This window comes from Mangifera indica, chromosome 3 (assembly GCF_011075055.1).
Source record: "Mangifera indica cultivar Alphonso chromosome 3, CATAS_Mindica_2.1, whole genome shotgun sequence".
NCBI classification, from domain to species: Eukaryota; Viridiplantae; Streptophyta; class Magnoliopsida; order Sapindales; family Anacardiaceae; genus Mangifera; species Mangifera indica.
Genome location: NC_058139.1, coordinates 6,669,856 through 6,688,454, shown reverse-complemented (window position 1 = coordinate 6,688,454; position 18,599 = coordinate 6,669,856). Strand labels below are relative to the sequence as shown.

Sequence of the window (18,599 nt, the reverse complement as noted above, 5' to 3'; positions counted from 1 at the left end):
TACTCAAACTAAGAAAAATAATGATGTGGTGCCTAAGTAAATATATTCATGTGTAACTCAAGCAATTTTGTCAAGTACAAGACAACATAGAATGCATAATCAAGTGGAGTGCCATCTATCATAATCATAATCAATTTTGTTAAGTAAATATACTCATAATAACAAAGATAATAGTAGGAAAAAGGAAAAAATTATTGACAATTGCTTGTAACCAACACCTAAAAACCTTGGGAGTAAAACCGTCTATCATATCCTGCCAGAGAAAAACAAAACCTAAACCCTATAATTCCATTTTCACAGTTGAATTAGTGAACTCAGATGATAATGATCCATACTGGTACCAATCCTTAGCACAAATGAGAGCCTCCAATGTCACTGGATGCAACGAAGTCCTGTAGTCATCCATCTTCTTGCTAGAAGTGTCAAACACAGAATCAGGAGAAACTGTAGAGAATGGTACTGACAGAATATCAGAAGCCATCTTGGAAAGAGTTGGATACCTCAGTTGGTTTAGTTTCCACCAATCCAAAATATCAAACTCCTGAGAAAGAGGCAACACTGATTCTTCAAGATACTGATCTAATTCTGATTTTGATTGCTGAGTTATTGCATACTCACAGATGTAGGCTTCAAAATCTGATAGCCCATCTCCAATAGTAATAAGAGGCATTTCTTGAGAACCATGCGACAGTAATTCTTCAGCAAGACCTTGATGGGTCCCTTCTTGATAGTGTCCTTGGTAGTTCCCTTCTTGAGGTTGTCCTTCATGATAGATTCCTTCTTGAGGAATCTCTTCTAGTAGGGTGTCTTCATGAGGAATTTGTTCTTGATGAATTTCAGTTTTTGGGATGACCTCATTCCCTTCTTCCATAAAAGCATCTGGAGGAAATGCCTGAACAAGATATTCATGAAAGAGGTCATGAATGCCATCCTCGACAACCTTGATCCACATCTCAGCATTCTCACCATATATCCTGGAGAAGCTGCACTCAATTAGATTCATTTTGAACCTTGGGTCAATAACAACAGCAATCGCCAAAACAAGAAAGCATTCTCTCCAATATTCATCAAACTTTTCTCTCAAAGGTCTGGTGAGATAGCTGACAAAGGGGTCTTCACTCATGGCTGCTTGCATCAACTCTAATTGAATTTTTGACACTTCATGGTAGAAGGCACTGGCAGTTGGGTACGTCGGAGAAGTTAAGATGTTAGCTGCATCAAAGAAGTACTTCAAGTATATGCAAAGAATTTCTGCCTGCTTCCACTCATCCATTGATGGTGGGACTATTTGGTAATCTGGATCATAGGTTTCTAAACAAGAAAATACTTGCTTTAGCTCATTAGCAGCCAGCAGCATATGGAAAGTTGTGTTCCATTTAGTTTGGTTGTCAATAAAGAGTTCTTTTGTGCTAGGCACTCGAAGTTGTTCCTTCAGCTCAAGAAACTTCTCTTCATGAGCATCTGAAGTTTTCACATACTTTACACTATCACGAATTTTCTTGACAGCTGCCCCAGTTGCTCCAATTGCATCTTGTGCCAATCGACTTATAACACAAGCATAGCAATTTCCTATTAATAACCGACCATTCAACATAAGTGGATTCTTGAGATGTTGATTTAAGGTTTCATAAGAAAAGGAGTGATCAAGTGCGAGGGTCAGCAACTTGCTTTCTAGATGCCAGTCAGATAAGCAAGTTGCAAGAGCTTGATTAAAGGCAACATCTGAATCCGGATAAGGAATGATAACAACATTAAGAATCCGACGATGCAAATTCCAATCACCATCGATGAAGTACCCTGTTAGGACTGCATAGCCAATAGTTTGATTTGAAGTCCACAAATCCAATGTAAGGTTCACTCGTCCAGGAATTTCACTGATAAAATTCAAAAGGCTTTGCTTTTCTCTCAGGTACATTGCCACACAATCCCCTTGGATGGTATTGAAGCTGGCCATATTAAACTGGGGTTGAAGAGTATGAGCAAAATCAACAAAACCAGAATGTTCAACAATGTGGGGAGGATAATCATTCATTATGATCATTTTAGCGATTTCATGGCTGCAGCGATCCTGATTGAAAGGGATGCTAGCAAATCCAGCAGTTGATCTGTAGCGTCTTTTGGGTGGATCAATAGCATTCCCTGGTTTGGAATTTGGAGATTGCTGATTTTTCTGGCGGCTTACTGGGCATATTCCCATGGTAATATGTCGTTTTAGGTGGCTGGTTCCAGCTAGCTTTGAACCGGTAATGTAAGCAAATGATTTCTTGCATTGCTTGCAGCAGGCCCTAGTACATCCGGCTCCTACTGTTTCTACAGTAAAGTAATCCCACACAATAGACTTCTTTCTGCTACGCTTATTAGGCTGTGTTTCTAAACCAGGCGGTTCACTGTTATCAATAGGAGTAGGCATCACAGCTGCAATAGGCGAATCCATCTCAATAGAAGAAAGAATAATCCTGTAATGAAGAAAACTGCAATGTTAAAAGCTTAATTATATCAATTAAAAATTAAAGTGGACAATTGAAAACTGCTTGAAGACAAAGTAATAAAAACATAACAAAACAATACAGTATCAAACAAATTTCACAGCTACAAAAGATATATATTATAAATTTATTCAAGCAAGAAGCAGCCAAGCTGGTTCAAAGTCCACTCACATCCTTAGCAGCATTATTCATAGATGTCAGACTTTCTAAATGTTCAAAGAGAAAGGCTGCATTTCTTAGTACATGATTATCTCAAATCAAGAAGATAGCCATATTCATTATCACGATAATTCATATCCCAAAATAAAACATATAAAGCTCTCAAGTGAAATTATATTCCATATTGTTATATGCACAATAACAGCTCAGTAGTTCTTTTGAAATTTTAAAAAGAGCAAAGCTACACAACATGTCAAACCACTATTTCAATTTCGTGCATCAGACCCACCAAATTAAAAATCCCATGACAAAATTCGCAATATATGTCATCCAAACACCTTTAAGAGAAGATATAATTTAAGGGATATTACTCTAGAGAATCAGTTATGCCTTTTTAAATTACATACTATTTTTACAATGATAATCATCCCTCAAAAGACACTTGAGAGACTTCAACACAATGATAGAATCACAGGAATAAGTGCACCTCGCAACAGTTCTGTCAGTGCTAGAGAACAACTCAACCAAATGCAGGCACAAATCCTAGAAACTTTAAAAGGGATGGTAATAGAAGCAAAAACTACATTAATTAGCGGTTAGGTCCACTAGGAAGACAAGGACCTGTATCACCTATAATGAACTAATGATTTGTATAGCTACAAAATGCCCCCTGCATATGGACACTCCCCTCAACCAAAAAATATTTTTTCTAGCTGAAGTTGGGTGCTAATTGCTCTAAACTAGATTCTAGAAAACACTTTCAAGCTAATTAAATTCAACTACTAGATGAACTTACCAAGCCACCCCGAAAACCTGGGCAATTATGTACACAAAGACGCCTATCATATACTTAGTCTACTATTAGTGAATCAGTAAACAATAATCAACAATCTACAAAAAGTGCTACAGAGCCCCTCTAAACATACATACACCGTAGGCCTGCTTTATAATAATTGTAACCTGTTCTTTAAGAACAAGAATCAAAGCTGAAAACAGTTGTACCTCGGCTATTGATAATAAATTTAGATTTTACATAAGATTACTCAAGTATTACAGTGACCTAGCTTCAAACAGAAAAAGCTTAAGTTTATAAAACCCTACAAAACATGCAGAGAGTGTCACTACAACAAAAGTAGCATAAAATAGTATAAAGTGAAGAACTTTATAACAGACAATTCAAACAAGCAAGAGTTTGAACCAAACCAAGAAACAAAAAGCCAAAATAAAATCTAAAAACAACTCAGACGCTCGAAATTAACCCGAAAACAGAATATTTCAAACCAAACATAGAAGTATTAAGATCAAACAACTTAAAAATAAATCCAAAAAACAAAAAAAGCAAGAGACTGACAATGAAAAACAAACAAAAACTCAAAAACGCATATAGAGACAGAGAACCTCGCCTTTATTGACAATCAGGACGAGAGAAAGATCGAGAAACGCTACGAAAATGCTAATCTGGGGTTTTGGAATTAAATTTTTGTGGGGAATTTGAAAAAAAAATCAAAATTTTGAATTTTGGTTACAAGGGAAAATTGGAGGTAGAACGAGTTACTGGGCTTGAGCTTGAAGGTTTAGAGCTCAGAAGAAAACCACCATAATGGACCAGACCAGAATTTACCCAGGGCTAGGGCTACCAATTTATGAGCTTTCCTCTTGTTTCCGGCCTTTTTTAGAGCTAAATGTGAGACTATATATACCATAGTAAATTCATGCGTAGGTGGACATGGACTTTTATGTCAATTCCTTATATAAGAGTCATGGGTTTTCCTGGTCGGTTCCGATGAGTGGTTGGGAGCGGAGCCACCTGTAATTATTGAATCTGGACCTTTTATTGTTTTGGTTTTTGAGTTATGATGGGTTGATTTCATGGACATTACTTTACCTTGGTTAAAATATTATATATATGAAAATTAATTTTTTTTCTTAATGGTGGATTTTCTATAAATTTTTAAAATGTTAAAATGAGTTTTTGATGGAGTTTTTTGTATTTTAACCAAACTATAATGATGTTAACATTTATTATGTTAATCTCCTTAAAAAATGTTATTATATGTATGTTTAAATAATCTTATACACTCATAATGAAAATTATAATTTGTTGTTTAATAGTTAATGATGTTATTTAAACCTTTTTTTTATATGTATTTAGAGTTAAGTGTATCTTATTTGTATTTATATTTAATTTTTTTATTAGTTTATTTTTAATTAAAAATAAATAAATTAAATAACGAGTCACGATATATTCATTCCAAATACGTATACAAATAGTATACTTTCATGAAAAAACACTATCTCAAACATCCATCAGCACAACCCACCACCGGATTTTCATTGATTGCTGACGCCAATTCCGCTGTGCAACAGTGCATTTATTCTTTTCAACAAGGATGTCCCGACGACAGGTCGGCGCAGAAACATGCACTGGCTTTTATTCTTGTCAATCGATCACCTCGCTTAGCAGGTATCAGACCTCTCCATAGCTGCAACAGTTTCCAAAATCAGTGCAAAAATGGCAAGAGAAATCAAACCCCACAGCTTTGAAATCACTGAAATACATTATCCATATATTCACAGATAAAAAGAGGAAGGGAAGGGTTACCATTGTAGGTCAAAAGCTTCTCGATGATGTCCACATGAGTCATCAGCATTCGCCTACAGCAATAACGAACCAGACCTATTGCATCAGGCGCATCTCTGCATACAACAAGAAGTTAGCCCGAAAACCAATCACAAACCGCTCGCCTAAGAGAAAGACAAAAAAGGTAACGAGCCCCCTTTATTCTATTAAATAATCACCCTTCACTGTAGTCTGCCTGTAGAAGATCAAGGTATGTGTCCCATTTGTTTCCGATAACCTAAAAAACAGATTAATCAAAACAAAGACACTAACATACAAACAAACAAAGAGATATTGAAATTTACCTTGCCACAGGTGAAGCAACGAACTGGAATTATCATCTTTCTTTCTTCTCTGTTCTGTGTCTTGGCTGTCAGAATCCAGGATTCTGTTGGGCTTTTAAATTGAACTACGGTGGCTATAGACTACTTGTACCCTTTGCCATGAGAACAAAATAATATCTGAAAGGGATTGTAACTTGGCTATTTACATTAAATTTCATTTTTTACCACAAGAAAAATATTTTTGTAATTAACCTTGCGATATTGAATTAGTCAAATGGTTGATATTTCATATAGAGTAAAAATATTTCACTCCATTTTTATTTTTGTAAGGAATATTCAACCTGCCTTTCGATTTTTTCGGTTAAATTGTTGACGGCTTTAACTTTGCAATGTTGGATTAGTCAAATGGTTAAATTGAATTTTTAAATTTACGCAGTAAAAATTTCACGATATCTGCACTGTATATACATTACAAAAGGCTAAAGCCGTAAAAATTCTAAAATGAGATAATTTTCCTTTGTTTGCTTTCAATGCTGAGTATGTGAAAGCGATTCTATTGTCTTATTTTAGAACAGGAGATCAATAATTGGATCCTTTGCCTGCAGGCTGCAGGAAGAGGCTTTTTAGAAATATTGCACAAGCAAACACAGCACAAAAGCAAAGAACTGGAGCTCCAAGGCGGTTGGTGGTGTAGCATGGGGGCCTCACTTCACCACAAGAAAATTGTCCTCATCAAGATCATAATGCAAGAAATTTCATTGGAGTTGATTGACTTTAGAATAAATTTTAACACACAGGAATCAATATTTGACAGCTAAAAATTTCAGTGGAAACTAACGAAATTATATATATTTGCATTTCCGGTTATGCTCTGATGCGTACCTGGGCAGTGCTTCACAACCAAATCAACTCCAGGCAGAGCCTCACTCAACAACTCAATCACCAATCAGATGGCAATGCAAAAGCAAAGTAATCTTCAGCCAAGAACAAAACATGCATCTGTAAATTAAGCAGGAAATATGTATTGTATTAATTGATTCATCAATTTAATTACAGCAATCTTTCATCAATACAATGACTATTTCCCAGCTGTTACAATTGTTAATCACAAAATTTACAGAACTGGAACACGATTTCCAGAATTTGCACAAGCACAGAATACAGTAGGACTAGCTTCCCAGAATTCACAAAAAACACAAAACACAGCAGGCCAACATTCTTCTTGCTCAGCTTCTGAGAGGCTGGCACTCTCCCCCCAACGTTCCTGTTTTTTCTCTCCTGCCCCCTGCACGCACACCTGCTCCCTTTTTCTCCATTCCTTCAACTAATCTTTTCTTCTTTTCCTCTAATGTTGTGCCACGTATCCCTTTCTCCTGTTGCTGACTTGTTAGTAGAGTTGAGGCCATTCTGTCTTCCTGTTTGCTGCCAACTGCCCTCCTCTCTTTATTTTCTCTTTTCCTACGTGAGATATAAGCGTTAGTCCTAACATGCTCAAAGATAGATTGAAAGATGGTCTGGTGGAGGGTCCTGAAGGATTTCAGAATAAGCAGAGAAAATAATTCATTATTCTTACACTCAAAGAGATGACAGCCGAAGTTGAATTATTACAGAATAAAAAGCAGAAGAAACAAGAAACCAAAAGAAAGAACTGATGGATGACAATGAGAGAGTGAAAAAAGTAAAGGAATCTTCTCTGTAACACAGAAACAAACAGTCTGCCGATCTATTTCCATTTTCAGAATGTACAGATAATATATCTCATCAACTTCAACTTGCATGCATCTTACATAATCAACAAACATAATTTCAACTTATAGAAGCCCTGGAATTCAGAATTTATACAAAATCTGATGTTACTTCTTAATTCTTTGAATCGGTTAATATAAAATCTGAAATTACTTCCAGAGAAGTTTGAAAACGAGTTAATTATGAGAGTAATCTAACATTTATGCATTTTTATGGCTGATAATCTCAACACTATAACTAGAAACAATTAGAATGTTTACATAAAAACAGTACAACAAGCCGGTGTCCTTTGAACCAAACCTGCTGAACTGACATTATTCAAGAGAAATATTGCGTACTGCAATGAACAAGAAAGCCCTTGACATTCGCCATATCTTCCCACATCTTTCTTGAACTTCTCGACGCCGCATCAATCAAGAGCTCGAAGATAAACGAGTAAGTAGTTCAAGAAAGCTGTGGAAAAGCATGACAGGACTTAAACATGTATCCATATGTGTAGCCAGCTCTCCATAATTTTACTCATCTTTAGGCCGAACATACAATGGAGAAAAATCAGAGAGAAAGAAAGAAAATCCTTCCCTATATTTTGAGTTTGAAGGACAGCACACTAATAGCATATTTATATAAAATGCCATTAAGATGAAATAATAGAAAGAAAACTACCGCACATAGTAGTTTTCTTTATATTATTTCTAGTAGGGTATATTGTATGGTGTAAAGAGAATTAATGATAAAATTTTCTTGATATTTAATAGAAATATAGATTGAAAAAACAAAAAATAAGTTAGAAAATTGAGAAACAGTATAAAAAGAGCCCATGCCATCACATGGTTACATGTGATAATGCTTGCATGCATGGTCCCCAATCCTTATATGTTTGCTCTCTACCTTACATCCAACATGTTGCACATCATGTATATGCATTATTATGTACACATACTTTTTGAAATATCAATGCCTTGGTGGCAATAGGAAAGATTCATGTCACAGCAAAAAGAGCTGCTTTGATTATCTTATTATGGTATTTGAATCTTGCTTTCATTATCATCTGATGAAGCAGCTTAATGAATTGAGTTTGGTAATTAATTGATAGTAATTCTTTTAATTTTTTTTATTTGGCATTTCTGCTATTAGATCTGTTTAATAAAATTGACTTGAGATGAGAAAACATTATTGTTGACTCCTATTTTTTAAACTTTACCAACAAAAATTCTTTTGAGATGCATCAGTCAGATACTGCTAGTGTTAAAGTTCCTGAGTTCGATTTGGAGCTGGCCAGTGGCACTCTTGGTGGAGCTGTTACAACTGTTGAAGGTTTGATTACGAAAATTAGTGAAAGTGAGTATGGCTTCACATTTTTTTTTTTTCTTGTTATTCATTTCTGAAGATGGATATCTAGACATAAAATGATATGCATATGGAGGCCTTGAGAGAGTGCATGGATTCACTTTTGGAGACAGCCTTGATAAAAATGAAAAAACCAAGTGGCAAGATTTCAAGGCAAGGTTGAACAAGGTATGACTCAAACTTCCATAGAGATTCATGCTGTCAGTGAGCATAAAGTTAAGTTTTTTTGAGCCATTGTAATAAATAACAATTGCCATACTGTAAACAACCATCAGATTTGCCTAGGAAGAAGGGATAATGGAATACTATTTGGTAGATGTGGCAATTATTTGATCATAATTAGAGCTCTTTCTTGGGAGGGACAAAACTGTAGTTGAGATTATAAGTCTTAAGCTGTCAAGAGTAGTATTGGCATACAATTTGCAGAAGTTAATGTTGTTCATTATGTAATTTTTTTGCCAGTTGAGGAATATGAGAGGTCATGGGAGCAGGATGAGGAGTCGGGTTTGAATGATATGGACACCTCCTCAGCTGATGCTGCATACAACTCAACGGATAATGCGAAAGGAACAGCATGCAAATTATTCTGTTATATTTTTCAACTTATGTGAGGCTGTGTACATGTGTAGCAGACTTTTTATGTAAAAAATGTTTAGGCTTGAAGTTTTGGTTCAATATGTTGAAACAATGCAAAATATGGAAATAATGTGATTATGTGTAATCTCGGCCAACTGTGTATTAAGGGAATGCCAATTCCAGTGCTACCCTGAGAAAAGTAGCCCATGAACTCCATCAAAAGTTGAAAGTTGAAACCACTAACCAAAATCTCATTTACAACATGTTGATCAATTTTATAAAAGAATTGGTTATACATAAATAATGTAAAATGATAGTAATAGTGAAATTAAAATTTAAAAAGAAAAGTAACAATGGTACCATCTCAATATTGAAAATAATTAAGACGCCCTCTTAATTTGGCATGTTGATGGTCTTCCACTTCGACATATAGGGACCCTGTCAAATCCCATACACTCAACAAAATTTATTAGATTTTTTAGGGTCTCGAATATCTAGTTCTGTAAAATAAAAATTGATTTTGGTTATTCAAAAATTATGTTATAAGCGAATGGCTAATAAATTTGGTTTCTGGATTCCACTTCAGAATTTCGATTCTACTTTGATATAATGTTTTAACTTACAATATTTTTTAAACATTTTGTATTTGAATGGTGCTATTTCATATGTATTTATTTATTAATATTGTTTATTGAACCGATTATCCAATAGGGTTGAACCCGTGAGTTGGTGCGAAACGCCGATCCAATTGCAGGTCAAAAGGATTAAATGGACTGGTAAGTTTTCCAACAAGACAGCTTTTATCACAACATTACTAACAGTGAGGGGTGTTTATTTTTTCCTACTATAATCTGCAATTTCATGTCCTCTCCACGTTGAAATCGTCAATGGGTAACATTTTCTCAGTCTCAATCTCTGGCGGCGACGCCATTTTTCTCGCTGTCTGGGCTGTTTCGCATATATAAGTGAGCTCGAAGATAATCTTGATGCCTTGCAGACTGAATTGCAGAAACTGCAGGAAGCAAAGAACGATTTATTGAGGAGGATTGATCTTGAGGAAATAAATGGAAAGAAACAGACTGACCAAGTGCAAGGCTGGCTTTCTAGGGTGCGAGATGTGGAAGCTGACGTTGGTGGACTACTAGAAACTAGATCTCAAGAAATGGAGAAACTATGTTTTGGAGGCTACTGTTCAAATAATTGCAAGTCAAGCTTCGAGTTTGGGAAGATAGTGGCAAATAAGCTGAAACTGGTTGCTACTTTAAAGGATGATGGAGATTTCCAAGTGGTGGCGGCGAATGTCCTAGAATCAGTGGCGGAGGAAAGGCCTGGTCAACCTATAATAGTGGGTTTGCAAGTAATTTTTGATCAAGTTTGGAGATGTATTGAGGAAGAAAGAGTGGGAATTATTGGTCTCCATGGAATGGGGGGAGTTGGAAAAACTACCCTCTTAACCCAAATTAACAATAAGTGTCGTGACATTTATGAAATTGTGATTTGGGTAGTGGTGTCTAGAGATTTGCAAGTTGAGAAGATTCAAGAAAGGATTGGGAAAAAGATAGGCTTAGATGGAGAGTCGTGGAAGAACAGAAGTGTTGATGAGAAAGCATCGGACATTTTTAAGATTTTGCGCAAAAAGAAGTTTGTTGTATTATTAGATGATCTATGGGACAGGGTTGATTTGATCAAGGTGGGTATCCCTCTTCCTAGCGTAGAAGTTGGATGTAAAATAGTCTTTACTACTCGTCTTCTTGATGTTTGTGGCCTCATGGAAGCTAAGAGGAAGTTTGAAGTGAAATGTTTAGGAGAAGAGGAAGCTTGGGAATTGTTTGAAGAAAAAGTTGGGAGAGAAACTCTTGATAGTGATCCTGGTATTTTGGAGTTGGCTAAACTTGTAGCCAAAGAATGTGGCGGCCTACCCCTTGCACTCATTACAATTGGTAGAGCCATGTCTTACAAAAAGACACCTGAAGAATGGAAATATGCGATTCAAGTGTTAAGGAGAGCTTCGTCTAAATTTCCAGGTATGGAGAAAGAGGTGTATCCCCTTCTGAAGTTTAGTTATGATTGTTTGCCTAATGACACAATCAGATCATGTCTTTTATATTGTAGTTTATTTCCAGAGGACTTTAGAATTATGAAAACAGAATTGATTGATTATTGGTTTTGTGAGAACTTTTTGGATATATATGATCCAAGTGAAGTACAGAGCCATGGGTACGGCATTATTGGTGTTCTTGTTCGTGCCGGTTTTTTGGAAGAAATAGAAAAGAGCAAAGATTATTTTGTAAAAATGCATGATGTGATCCGTGACATGGCTTTGTGGATAGCATGTGAAATTAAGGAGGAGCAGCAGAAATTTTTAGTTCAGGTGGGTGTTGGATTAACTAAAGCGCCGAAGGTCAATGAATGGGAAGAGCTAAAGAGGATATCCTTGGTGGAAAACAAAATTGAGGAATTATCATTGACACCCACATGTCCTGATCTCTTGACTTTGTTTCTTAATAACAATGAGCTACGGATGATTAGTGGTAGCTTTTTTCAATTCATGCCTTCCCTCAAAGTCTTAAACCTATCAAATAATCATTCTTTAAAACAATTGCCATCTGGGATTTCAAATTTGGTTTCACTGCAACATCTTGATCTATCAAGTTCTGGAGTAATAGAGTTACCAATGGAGTTAAAAGCCTTAGTAAAGCTTAAATGTTTAAGCCTGCAGTATACATACATGCTCCGTACAATTCCAGGTCAACTGATATCCCATTTTTCAGAATTACATATACTGAGAATGACTTACTGCGGTTCTAATCAAGAAGTGGGAGAAGATAGTGTATTGTCTGGTGGTGGAGAAAAATTGGTGGAGGAATTGCTTGGTTTGGAATCTTTAAATGTGCTGAGTATCACCTTAAGAAGTGGTCATGCACTCCAAACATTTCTGAGCTCCAACAAGTTTCAGAATTCTACTCATGGTCTAACGCTTGGACGCCTTGACGATTCTAAGATGCTCAATGTTTTGTCTTTAGCAGATCTCAAGCATCTTCAGAGACTAGAAATTGAAAATTGTGAAGATTTGGAAGAGTTGAAGATGGAGCATTTAAAGGTAGGACAAAAAACAGTAGAACCTTACAATTTCTTCAGTCTTCGCGTGGTTGAAATAGTTGGTTGCTCTAGAATAAGAGACTTGACATGGCTGGTTTTTGTGCCAAATCTCAAGCACCTTTTTGTGCTTTGTTGTAATCAGCTGGAAGAAATTATAAGCGATAGAAAATTAGGTGAAGAATTCCCGGAACTGATGGAAAATCTAAACCTTTTTGCAAAACTTCACTTTTTATTGATATTCCATCTACCAAATTTGAAGAGCATTTATTGGAAGGCCTTGCCCTTACCAAATCTGAGTCAATTTCGTGTATATGACTGCCAAAACCTTAGGAAGCTTCCACTTGATTCCAACAGTGCAAAGGGACAGAAAATCGATATTAGTGGAGAGGAAGACTGGTGGAAAAAACTTGAATGGGAGAGTGAAGCTGCTCAAAATGCTTTTCTTCCTTGTTTCCACTCTCTCTAAACGGGTGTTGATTTTGCAGTCAGTTTCAAAAATGATCTCTGGTATGTGCTGCTGATTTTCTTCCATTTTATATATTTTGGTTTCTTGTTTCTTTCTGATCTATAATTTGCCTTTAAAAAGCCCTTTTGTTTGTTGTGTCATACTCTTGGATTGCTTATGGCTGGTGTAGGGAGCTGGTTAGTTACTTGGAAAATTTTCTCCAGTAATCAAGATTCAAAGGTTTGCTATTTCTTTTATAATCTGAAGTTAACCAGTATATAAAAAAATCTGACCATTCAGATATTATCATCAAATTTAAATATAGGTTAATTTTTTATAATAAATTTGCACTTTACTATGCTGTGGCCTGTTCCATTTGGGAGTTCTGATTTTCTTCTCTTCTACATGACATTATGGAACTTGTGAGCTTTGGACAACTTATCTTGGAATTGTCACTGTGGATTTAGGTTGGACATTCGAAAGATCATGGTGACTGCCTTTTACATTCTAGTACTACTTTCTCATCTCAACCGTGCAAAATCCATGTCAGAGTTGTCGTTCCTCAGCAGACAAAGCAATGGTATCTTCAACAAACACGGAGGAAAATGAACGAGCAAAAGCCAGTCAGAGATCATGCCACCAATGTGCTTGGTAACTCAGTAGCCTGACCACTGTCTGCTTTAAATAGGGTTTCTGTGAGGCTGATTGGAAGTCATCAGTAATGAGAAGATTGTGTGTTATTTGATTATCTCTTTTCTTCATTTCCTCTGTGCCTGCATTCTCCTGTGCTTTACCATGCGAGAAGCAAATACGTTAGAATCAGTTGGTTGTAAGTCTTGTGTTTAAGAATTAACATTTTGGGCAGCATGGCCTGTTTTTTCGGTTGTTAATTTTGAACTGTGACAGCAACCTGATTACTTCAAGAAGAAATTTTCCCAAACACCACACACTGTGACAGAACCAAATAGAAACGAATTTCACCAAATGCACAATGCTTTTATTAATTCTATCCTCAACTTAATACTGTTCATGAAATTATTCAACTTAACACTCTCATTTTAAATAATAATTTTATTTTTGATAATAATAATAAATTTTAATAAATAAATAAGTATTTAAATTTTTAATAATTAACTAATAAAGAGTTGGGCTTGCATTAAACTCGGGAGAGAAATTGTCATTTGACAAATTTATATGATAAATGAGTGTGTAATAAATTTGGTTTGTAGATTCCACTTCTGAATTTCGATTCTACTTTTAAATACTGTTTTAACGTATAATATTTTTTAAACATTTTGTTTTTGAATGGTGCTATTTCATATATTTTATTTAATTAATTTTAATTTATTTATTTATTAATATTTTTTATTGAACCTGTTGTCCAATCGGGTTGAACCCGTGAGATTGTGCGAAACGCCGATCCAACTCCAGCTCGACACGATTAAATGGACTTGAAAGTTTTCCAACATGGCAGCTTTTATTGCATTATAACATTACTAACAGTAAGGGGTGTTTCCCCTTTCTTACTATAATCTGCAGTATCTTGTCCTCTCTACGTTGAAATCGTCGATGGGTAACTGTTTCTCAGTCTCAATCTCTTGTGACGCCATTCTCTCTCGCTGTCTGGAGTGTACTTTAAGAAAAGTCCGATACGTAAGTGAGCTCAAAGATAATCTTGATGCCTTGCAGACTGAATTGCAGAAACTGAAGGAAGCAAAGAACGATTTATTGAGGAAGATTGATCTTGAGGAAATAAATGGAAAGAAACGGACCGACCAAGAGCAAGGCTGGCTTTCTAGGGTGCGAGAAGTGGAAGATGACGTTGGTGGACTACTAGAAACTAGATCTCAAGAAATCGAGAAATTATGTTTTGGAGGCTACTGTTCAAATAATTGCAAGTCAAGCTTCGAGTTTGGGAAGATAGTGGCAAATAAGCTGAAACTGGTTGCTACTTTAAAGGATGATGGAGATTTCCAAGTGGTGGCGGCGGATGTCCTAGAATCAGTGGCGGAGGAAAGGCCTTGTGAACCTACAATAGTGGGTTTGCAAGTAATTTTTGAACAAGTTTGGAGATGTATTGAGGAAGAAAGAGTGGGAATTATTGGTCTTCATGGAATGGGGGGAGTTGGAAAAACTACCCTCTTAAACCAAATTTACAATAAGTGTCGTGACATTTATGGCATTGTGATTTGGGTAGTGGTGTCTAGCGATTTGCAAGTTGAGAAAATTCAAGAAACGATCGGGAAAAAGATAGGCATAGATATCAAGCCATGGAAGAACAAAAGTGTCGATGAGAAAGCATCGGACATTTTTAGGATTTTGCGCAGAAAGAAGTTTGTTGTATTATTAGATGATCTATGGGACAGGGTTGATTTGATCAAAGTGGGTATCCCTCCTCCTAGCGTAGAAGTCGGATGTAAAATAGTCTTTACTACTCGTTCTCTTGATGTTTGTGGCCTCATGGAAGCTAACAGGACGTTTACAGTGCAATGTTTAGGAGAAGAGGATGCTTGGGAATTGTTTGAAGGAAAAGTTGGGAGAGAAACTCTTGATAGTGATCCTGGTATTTTGGAGTTGGCTAAACTTGTAGCCAAAGAATGTGGCGGTCTACCCCTTGCACTCGTTACAATTGGTAGAGCCATGTCTTATAAAAAGACACCTGAAGAATGGAAATATTCAATTCAAGTGTTAAGGAGAGCCTCCTCTGAATTTTCAGGTATGGAGGAAAAGGTGTATTCCCTTCTAAAGTTTAGTTATGATTGTTTGCCTAGTGACAAAATCAGATCATGTCTTTTATATTGTAGTTTATTTCCAGAGGACTTTAGAATTATGAAAACAGAATTGATTGATTATTAGTTTTGTGAGGACATTTTGGATGGAAATTATCCTAGTGAAGTACATAGCCATGGACACTACATTATTGGTGTTCTTGTTCGTGCCAGTTTATTGGAAGATGGAGAACGTTTTGTAAAAATGCATGATGTGATTCGTGACATGACTTTGTGGATAGCATATGAAATTAAAGAGGAGCAGCCGAAATTTTTAGTTCAGGCCGGCGTTGGATTAACTAAAGCACCGAAGGTCAATGAATGGGAAGAGCTAAAGAGGATATCCTTGATGGGAAACAAAATTGAGGAATTATCAGTGACACCCACATGTCCTGGTCTCTTGACTTTGTTTCTTAATTACAATGAGCTACGGATGATTAGTAGTAGCTTTTTTCAATTCATGCCTTCCCTCAAAGTCTTAAACCTATCACAGAATCGTTTTTCATTTCAATTACCATCTGGGATTTCAAATTTGGTTTCACTGCAACATCTTGATCTATCAAGATCCCACATAATAAAGTTACCAGTGGAGTTAAAAGCCTTAGTGAAGCTTAAATGTTTAAACCTGGAGTATACATACCTGCTCTGTGAAATCCCAAGTCGACTTATATCCCATTTTTCAGAATTACATATACTGAGAATGATTGGCTGCGGTACTGATAAAGAATTGGGAGAAGATAGTGTTTTGTCTGGTGGTGGAGAAAAATTGGTGGAGGAATTGCTTGGTTTGGAATCTTTAAATGTGCTGAGTATCACGTTAAAGAGTGGTCATGCACTCCAAACATTTCTGAGCTCCAACAAGTTTCAGAATTCTACTCATGGTCTAACGCTTCGACACCTTGACGATTCTAAGATGCTCAATGTTTTGTCTTTAGCAGATCTCAAGCATCTTCAGAGACTAGAAATTGAAAATTGTAAAGATTTGGAAGAGTTGAAGATGGATCATTTAAAGATAGGACAAAAAACAGGAGAACCTTACAATTTCTTCAGTCTTAGCATGGTTGTAATAGTTGCTTGCTCTAGAATAAGAGACTTGACATGGCTGGTTTTTGTGCCAAATCTCAATCAACTTTTTGTGGTGGCTTGTAAGAAGCTGGAAGAAATTATAAGCGATAGAAAATTAGGTGAAGAATTCCCGGAACTGATGGAAAATCTAAACCTTTTTGCAAAACTTCACTTTTTATTGATATTCCATCTACCAAATTTGAAGAGCATTTATTGGAAGGCCTTGCCCTTACCAAATCTGAGTCAATTTCGTGTATATGACTGCCAAAACCTTAGGAAGCTTCCACTTGATTCCAACAGTGCAAAGGGACAGAAAATCGATATTAGTGGAGAGGAAGACTGGTGGAAAAAACTTGAATGGGAGAGTGAAGCTGCTCAAAATGCTTTTCTTCCTTGTTTCCACTCTCTCTAAACGGGTGTTGATTTTGCAGTCAGTTTCAAAAATGATCTCTGGTATGTGCTGCTGATTTTCTTCCATTTTATATATTTTGGTTTCTTGTTTCTTTCTGATCTATAATTTGCCTTTAAAAAGCCCTTTTGTTTGTTGTGTCATACTCTTGGATTGCTTATGGCTGGTGTAGGGAGCTGGTTAGTTACTTGGAAAATTTTCTCCAGTAATCAAGATTCAAAGGTTTGCTATTTCTTATATAATCTGAAGTTAACCAGTATATAAAAAAATCTGACCATTCAGATATTATCATCAAATTTAAATATAGGTTAATTTTTTATAATAAATTTGTACTTCTCTATGCTGTGGCCAGTTCCATTTGGGAGTTCTGATTTTCTTCTCTTCTACATGACATTATGGAACTTGTGAGCTTTGGACAACTTATCTTGGAATTGTCACTGTGGATTTAGGTTGGACATTCGAAAGATCATGGTGACTGCCTTTTACATTCTAGTACTACTTTCTCATCTCTACCGTGCAAAATCCATGTCAGAGTCGTTGTTCCTCAGCAGACAAAGCAATGGTATCTTCAACAAATACGGAGGAAAATGAACGAGCAAAAGCCAGTCAGAGATCATGCCACCAATGTGCTTGGTAACTCAGTAGCCTGATCACTGTCTGCTTTAAATAGGGTCTCTGTGAGGCTGATTGGAAGTCATCAGTAATGAGAAGATTGTGTGTTATTTGATTATCTCTTTTCTTCATTTCCTCTGTGCCTGCATTCTCCCGTGCTTTACTATGCGAGAAGCAAATACGTTAGAATCAGTTGGTTGTAAGTCTCGTGTTTAAGAATTAACATTTTGGGCAGCATGGCCTGTTTTTTCGGTTGTTAATTTTGAACTGTGACAGCAACCTGATTACTCCAAGAAGAAATTTTCCCAAACACCACACACTGTGACAGAACCAAATAGAAACGAATTTCACCAAAGCACAATGCTTTTATTAATTCAATCCTCAACTTAATACTGTAAATGAAATTATTCAACTTAACACTCTCATTTTGATCGGCTAGAGCTTTAATTTCCTCCCAATATAGGAAGATTTCTTCTTAAAGATCTTAAACGAGATCTATGGGAAACGCCTATAGACTTTCTAATAATTGATATGAAGATGTAAGACGTTAGACTTTTGAAACAACAATGACCAAAACCTTATATGCGCTTCTTTTATTTAGGGAAATAAAGGCTATTTGCCGCACTCTGAATAATAGTACTGATGGCTTTTGAATGAGGGTTTGAGAATAAACTAGAAAGGGTGTTCCTCAAACATATATACAATAAAATTATATGTACAAATAATAAATACAAATTTATGTATAAACGATGATAAATTTATGTGTAATTGAGAAATTATGAGTAAGAGATAAAACAACATCTAATATATAGTGATATATGATTGTTTGTATATAAGTTTGTATTTATAATTGTGCACATAGTAGTACTCACATATAAATTAGTAATTTAGCTCTTTTTCACCCAAGCTCCTAAACCTAAACTTGATCAGCGTAAATTCTAAACCATATTCTTTTTATGTATGATATTGAATGACATTTTGAT

The 18,599-nt window shown here is 35.9% G+C and overlaps 3 protein-coding genes, 2 long non-coding RNA genes and 1 pseudogene across 14 annotated transcripts; 3 read left to right on the top strand and 3 right to left on the bottom strand.

Annotated features, from left to right (window-relative positions):
- Positions 1-87: 87 nt before the first annotated feature.
- On the bottom strand, positions 88-4,529 carry LOC123212312 (zinc finger BED domain-containing protein DAYSLEEPER-like). 10 transcript variants are annotated; one of them, XM_044631404.1, is made up of 2 exons: positions 4,044-4,529; positions 88-2,456 (listed from the first exon to the last, which is right to left on the bottom strand). In XM_044631404.1, the coding sequence occupies exon 2, from the start codon at positions 2,432-2,434 to the stop codon at positions 281-283; it is 2,154 nt and encodes a 717-aa protein (XP_044487339.1). In that variant the 5' UTR covers positions 2,435-2,456; positions 4,044-4,529; the 3' UTR covers positions 88-280. The 10 variants fall into 10 exon arrangements, with proteins under 10 accessions (XP_044487339.1, XP_044487340.1, XP_044487341.1 ...); XM_044631405.1 differs by having other exon boundaries at positions 4,049-4,529; XM_044631406.1 differs by having other exon boundaries at positions 4,201-4,529.
- A 339-nt stretch (positions 4,530-4,868) lies between these two features.
- Positions 4,869-5,715, bottom strand: LOC123211176 (DNA-directed RNA polymerase subunit 10-like protein). The gene is made up of 4 exons (XM_044629730.1): positions 5,571-5,715; positions 5,445-5,503; positions 5,248-5,342; positions 4,869-5,128 (listed from the first exon to the last, which is right to left on the bottom strand). Exons 1-4 carry the CDS (start codon positions 5,604-5,606, stop codon positions 5,103-5,105), a joined length of 216 nt encoding a protein of 71 aa, XP_044485665.1. The 5' UTR covers positions 5,607-5,715; the 3' UTR covers positions 4,869-5,102.
- LOC123211177 lies at positions 5,257-6,416 on the top strand. Its single transcript, XR_006501357.1, has 2 exons — positions 5,257-5,410; positions 6,155-6,416. It is a non-coding gene; the product is annotated as an uncharacterized LOC123211177 (long non-coding RNA).
- Positions 6,417-6,544: 128 nt separating this feature from the next.
- On the bottom strand, positions 6,545-7,871 carry LOC123211178. The gene is made up of 2 exons (XR_006501358.1): positions 7,596-7,871; positions 6,545-7,007 (listed from the first exon to the last, which is right to left on the bottom strand). It is a non-coding gene; the product is annotated as an uncharacterized LOC123211178 (long non-coding RNA).
- A 2,006-nt stretch (positions 7,872-9,877) lies between these two features.
- LOC123211059 lies at positions 9,878-13,652 on the top strand (annotated as a pseudogene).
- A 585-nt stretch (positions 13,653-14,237) lies between these two features.
- On the top strand, positions 14,238-17,931 carry LOC123211060 (putative disease resistance protein At4g10780). Its single transcript, XM_044629581.1, is given in 2 exon segments — positions 14,238-17,048; positions 17,454-17,931. A coding segment is annotated over 1 exon segment (2,676 nt). The 5' UTR covers positions 14,238-14,331; the 3' UTR covers positions 17,008-17,048; positions 17,454-17,931.
- The last annotated feature ends 668 nt before the right edge of the window (positions 17,932-18,599 follow it).

Coding starts and splice junctions, on each gene's coding strand:
- LOC123212312 (XM_044631401.1), bottom strand. CDS start 3,491: ATGATAGGCGTCTTTGTGTACATAATTGCCCAGGTTTTCGGGGTGGCT. Junction 2,472..3,441: donor CAGGTTTTCGGGGTGGCTTG/GTAAGTTCATCT, acceptor TTAACATTGCAG/TTTTCTTCATTACAGGATTA.
- LOC123211176 (XM_044629730.1), bottom strand. CDS start 5,606: ATGATAATTCCAGTTCGTTGCTTCACCTGTGGCAAG. Junction 5,343..5,444: donor CAGGCAGACTACAGTGAAGG/GTGATTATTTAA, acceptor TGTTGTATGCAG/AGATGCGCCTGATGCAATAG. Junction 5,129..5,247: donor GAAGCTTTTGACCTACAATG/GTAACCCTTCCC, acceptor AAACTGTTGCAG/CTATGGAGAGGTCTGATACC.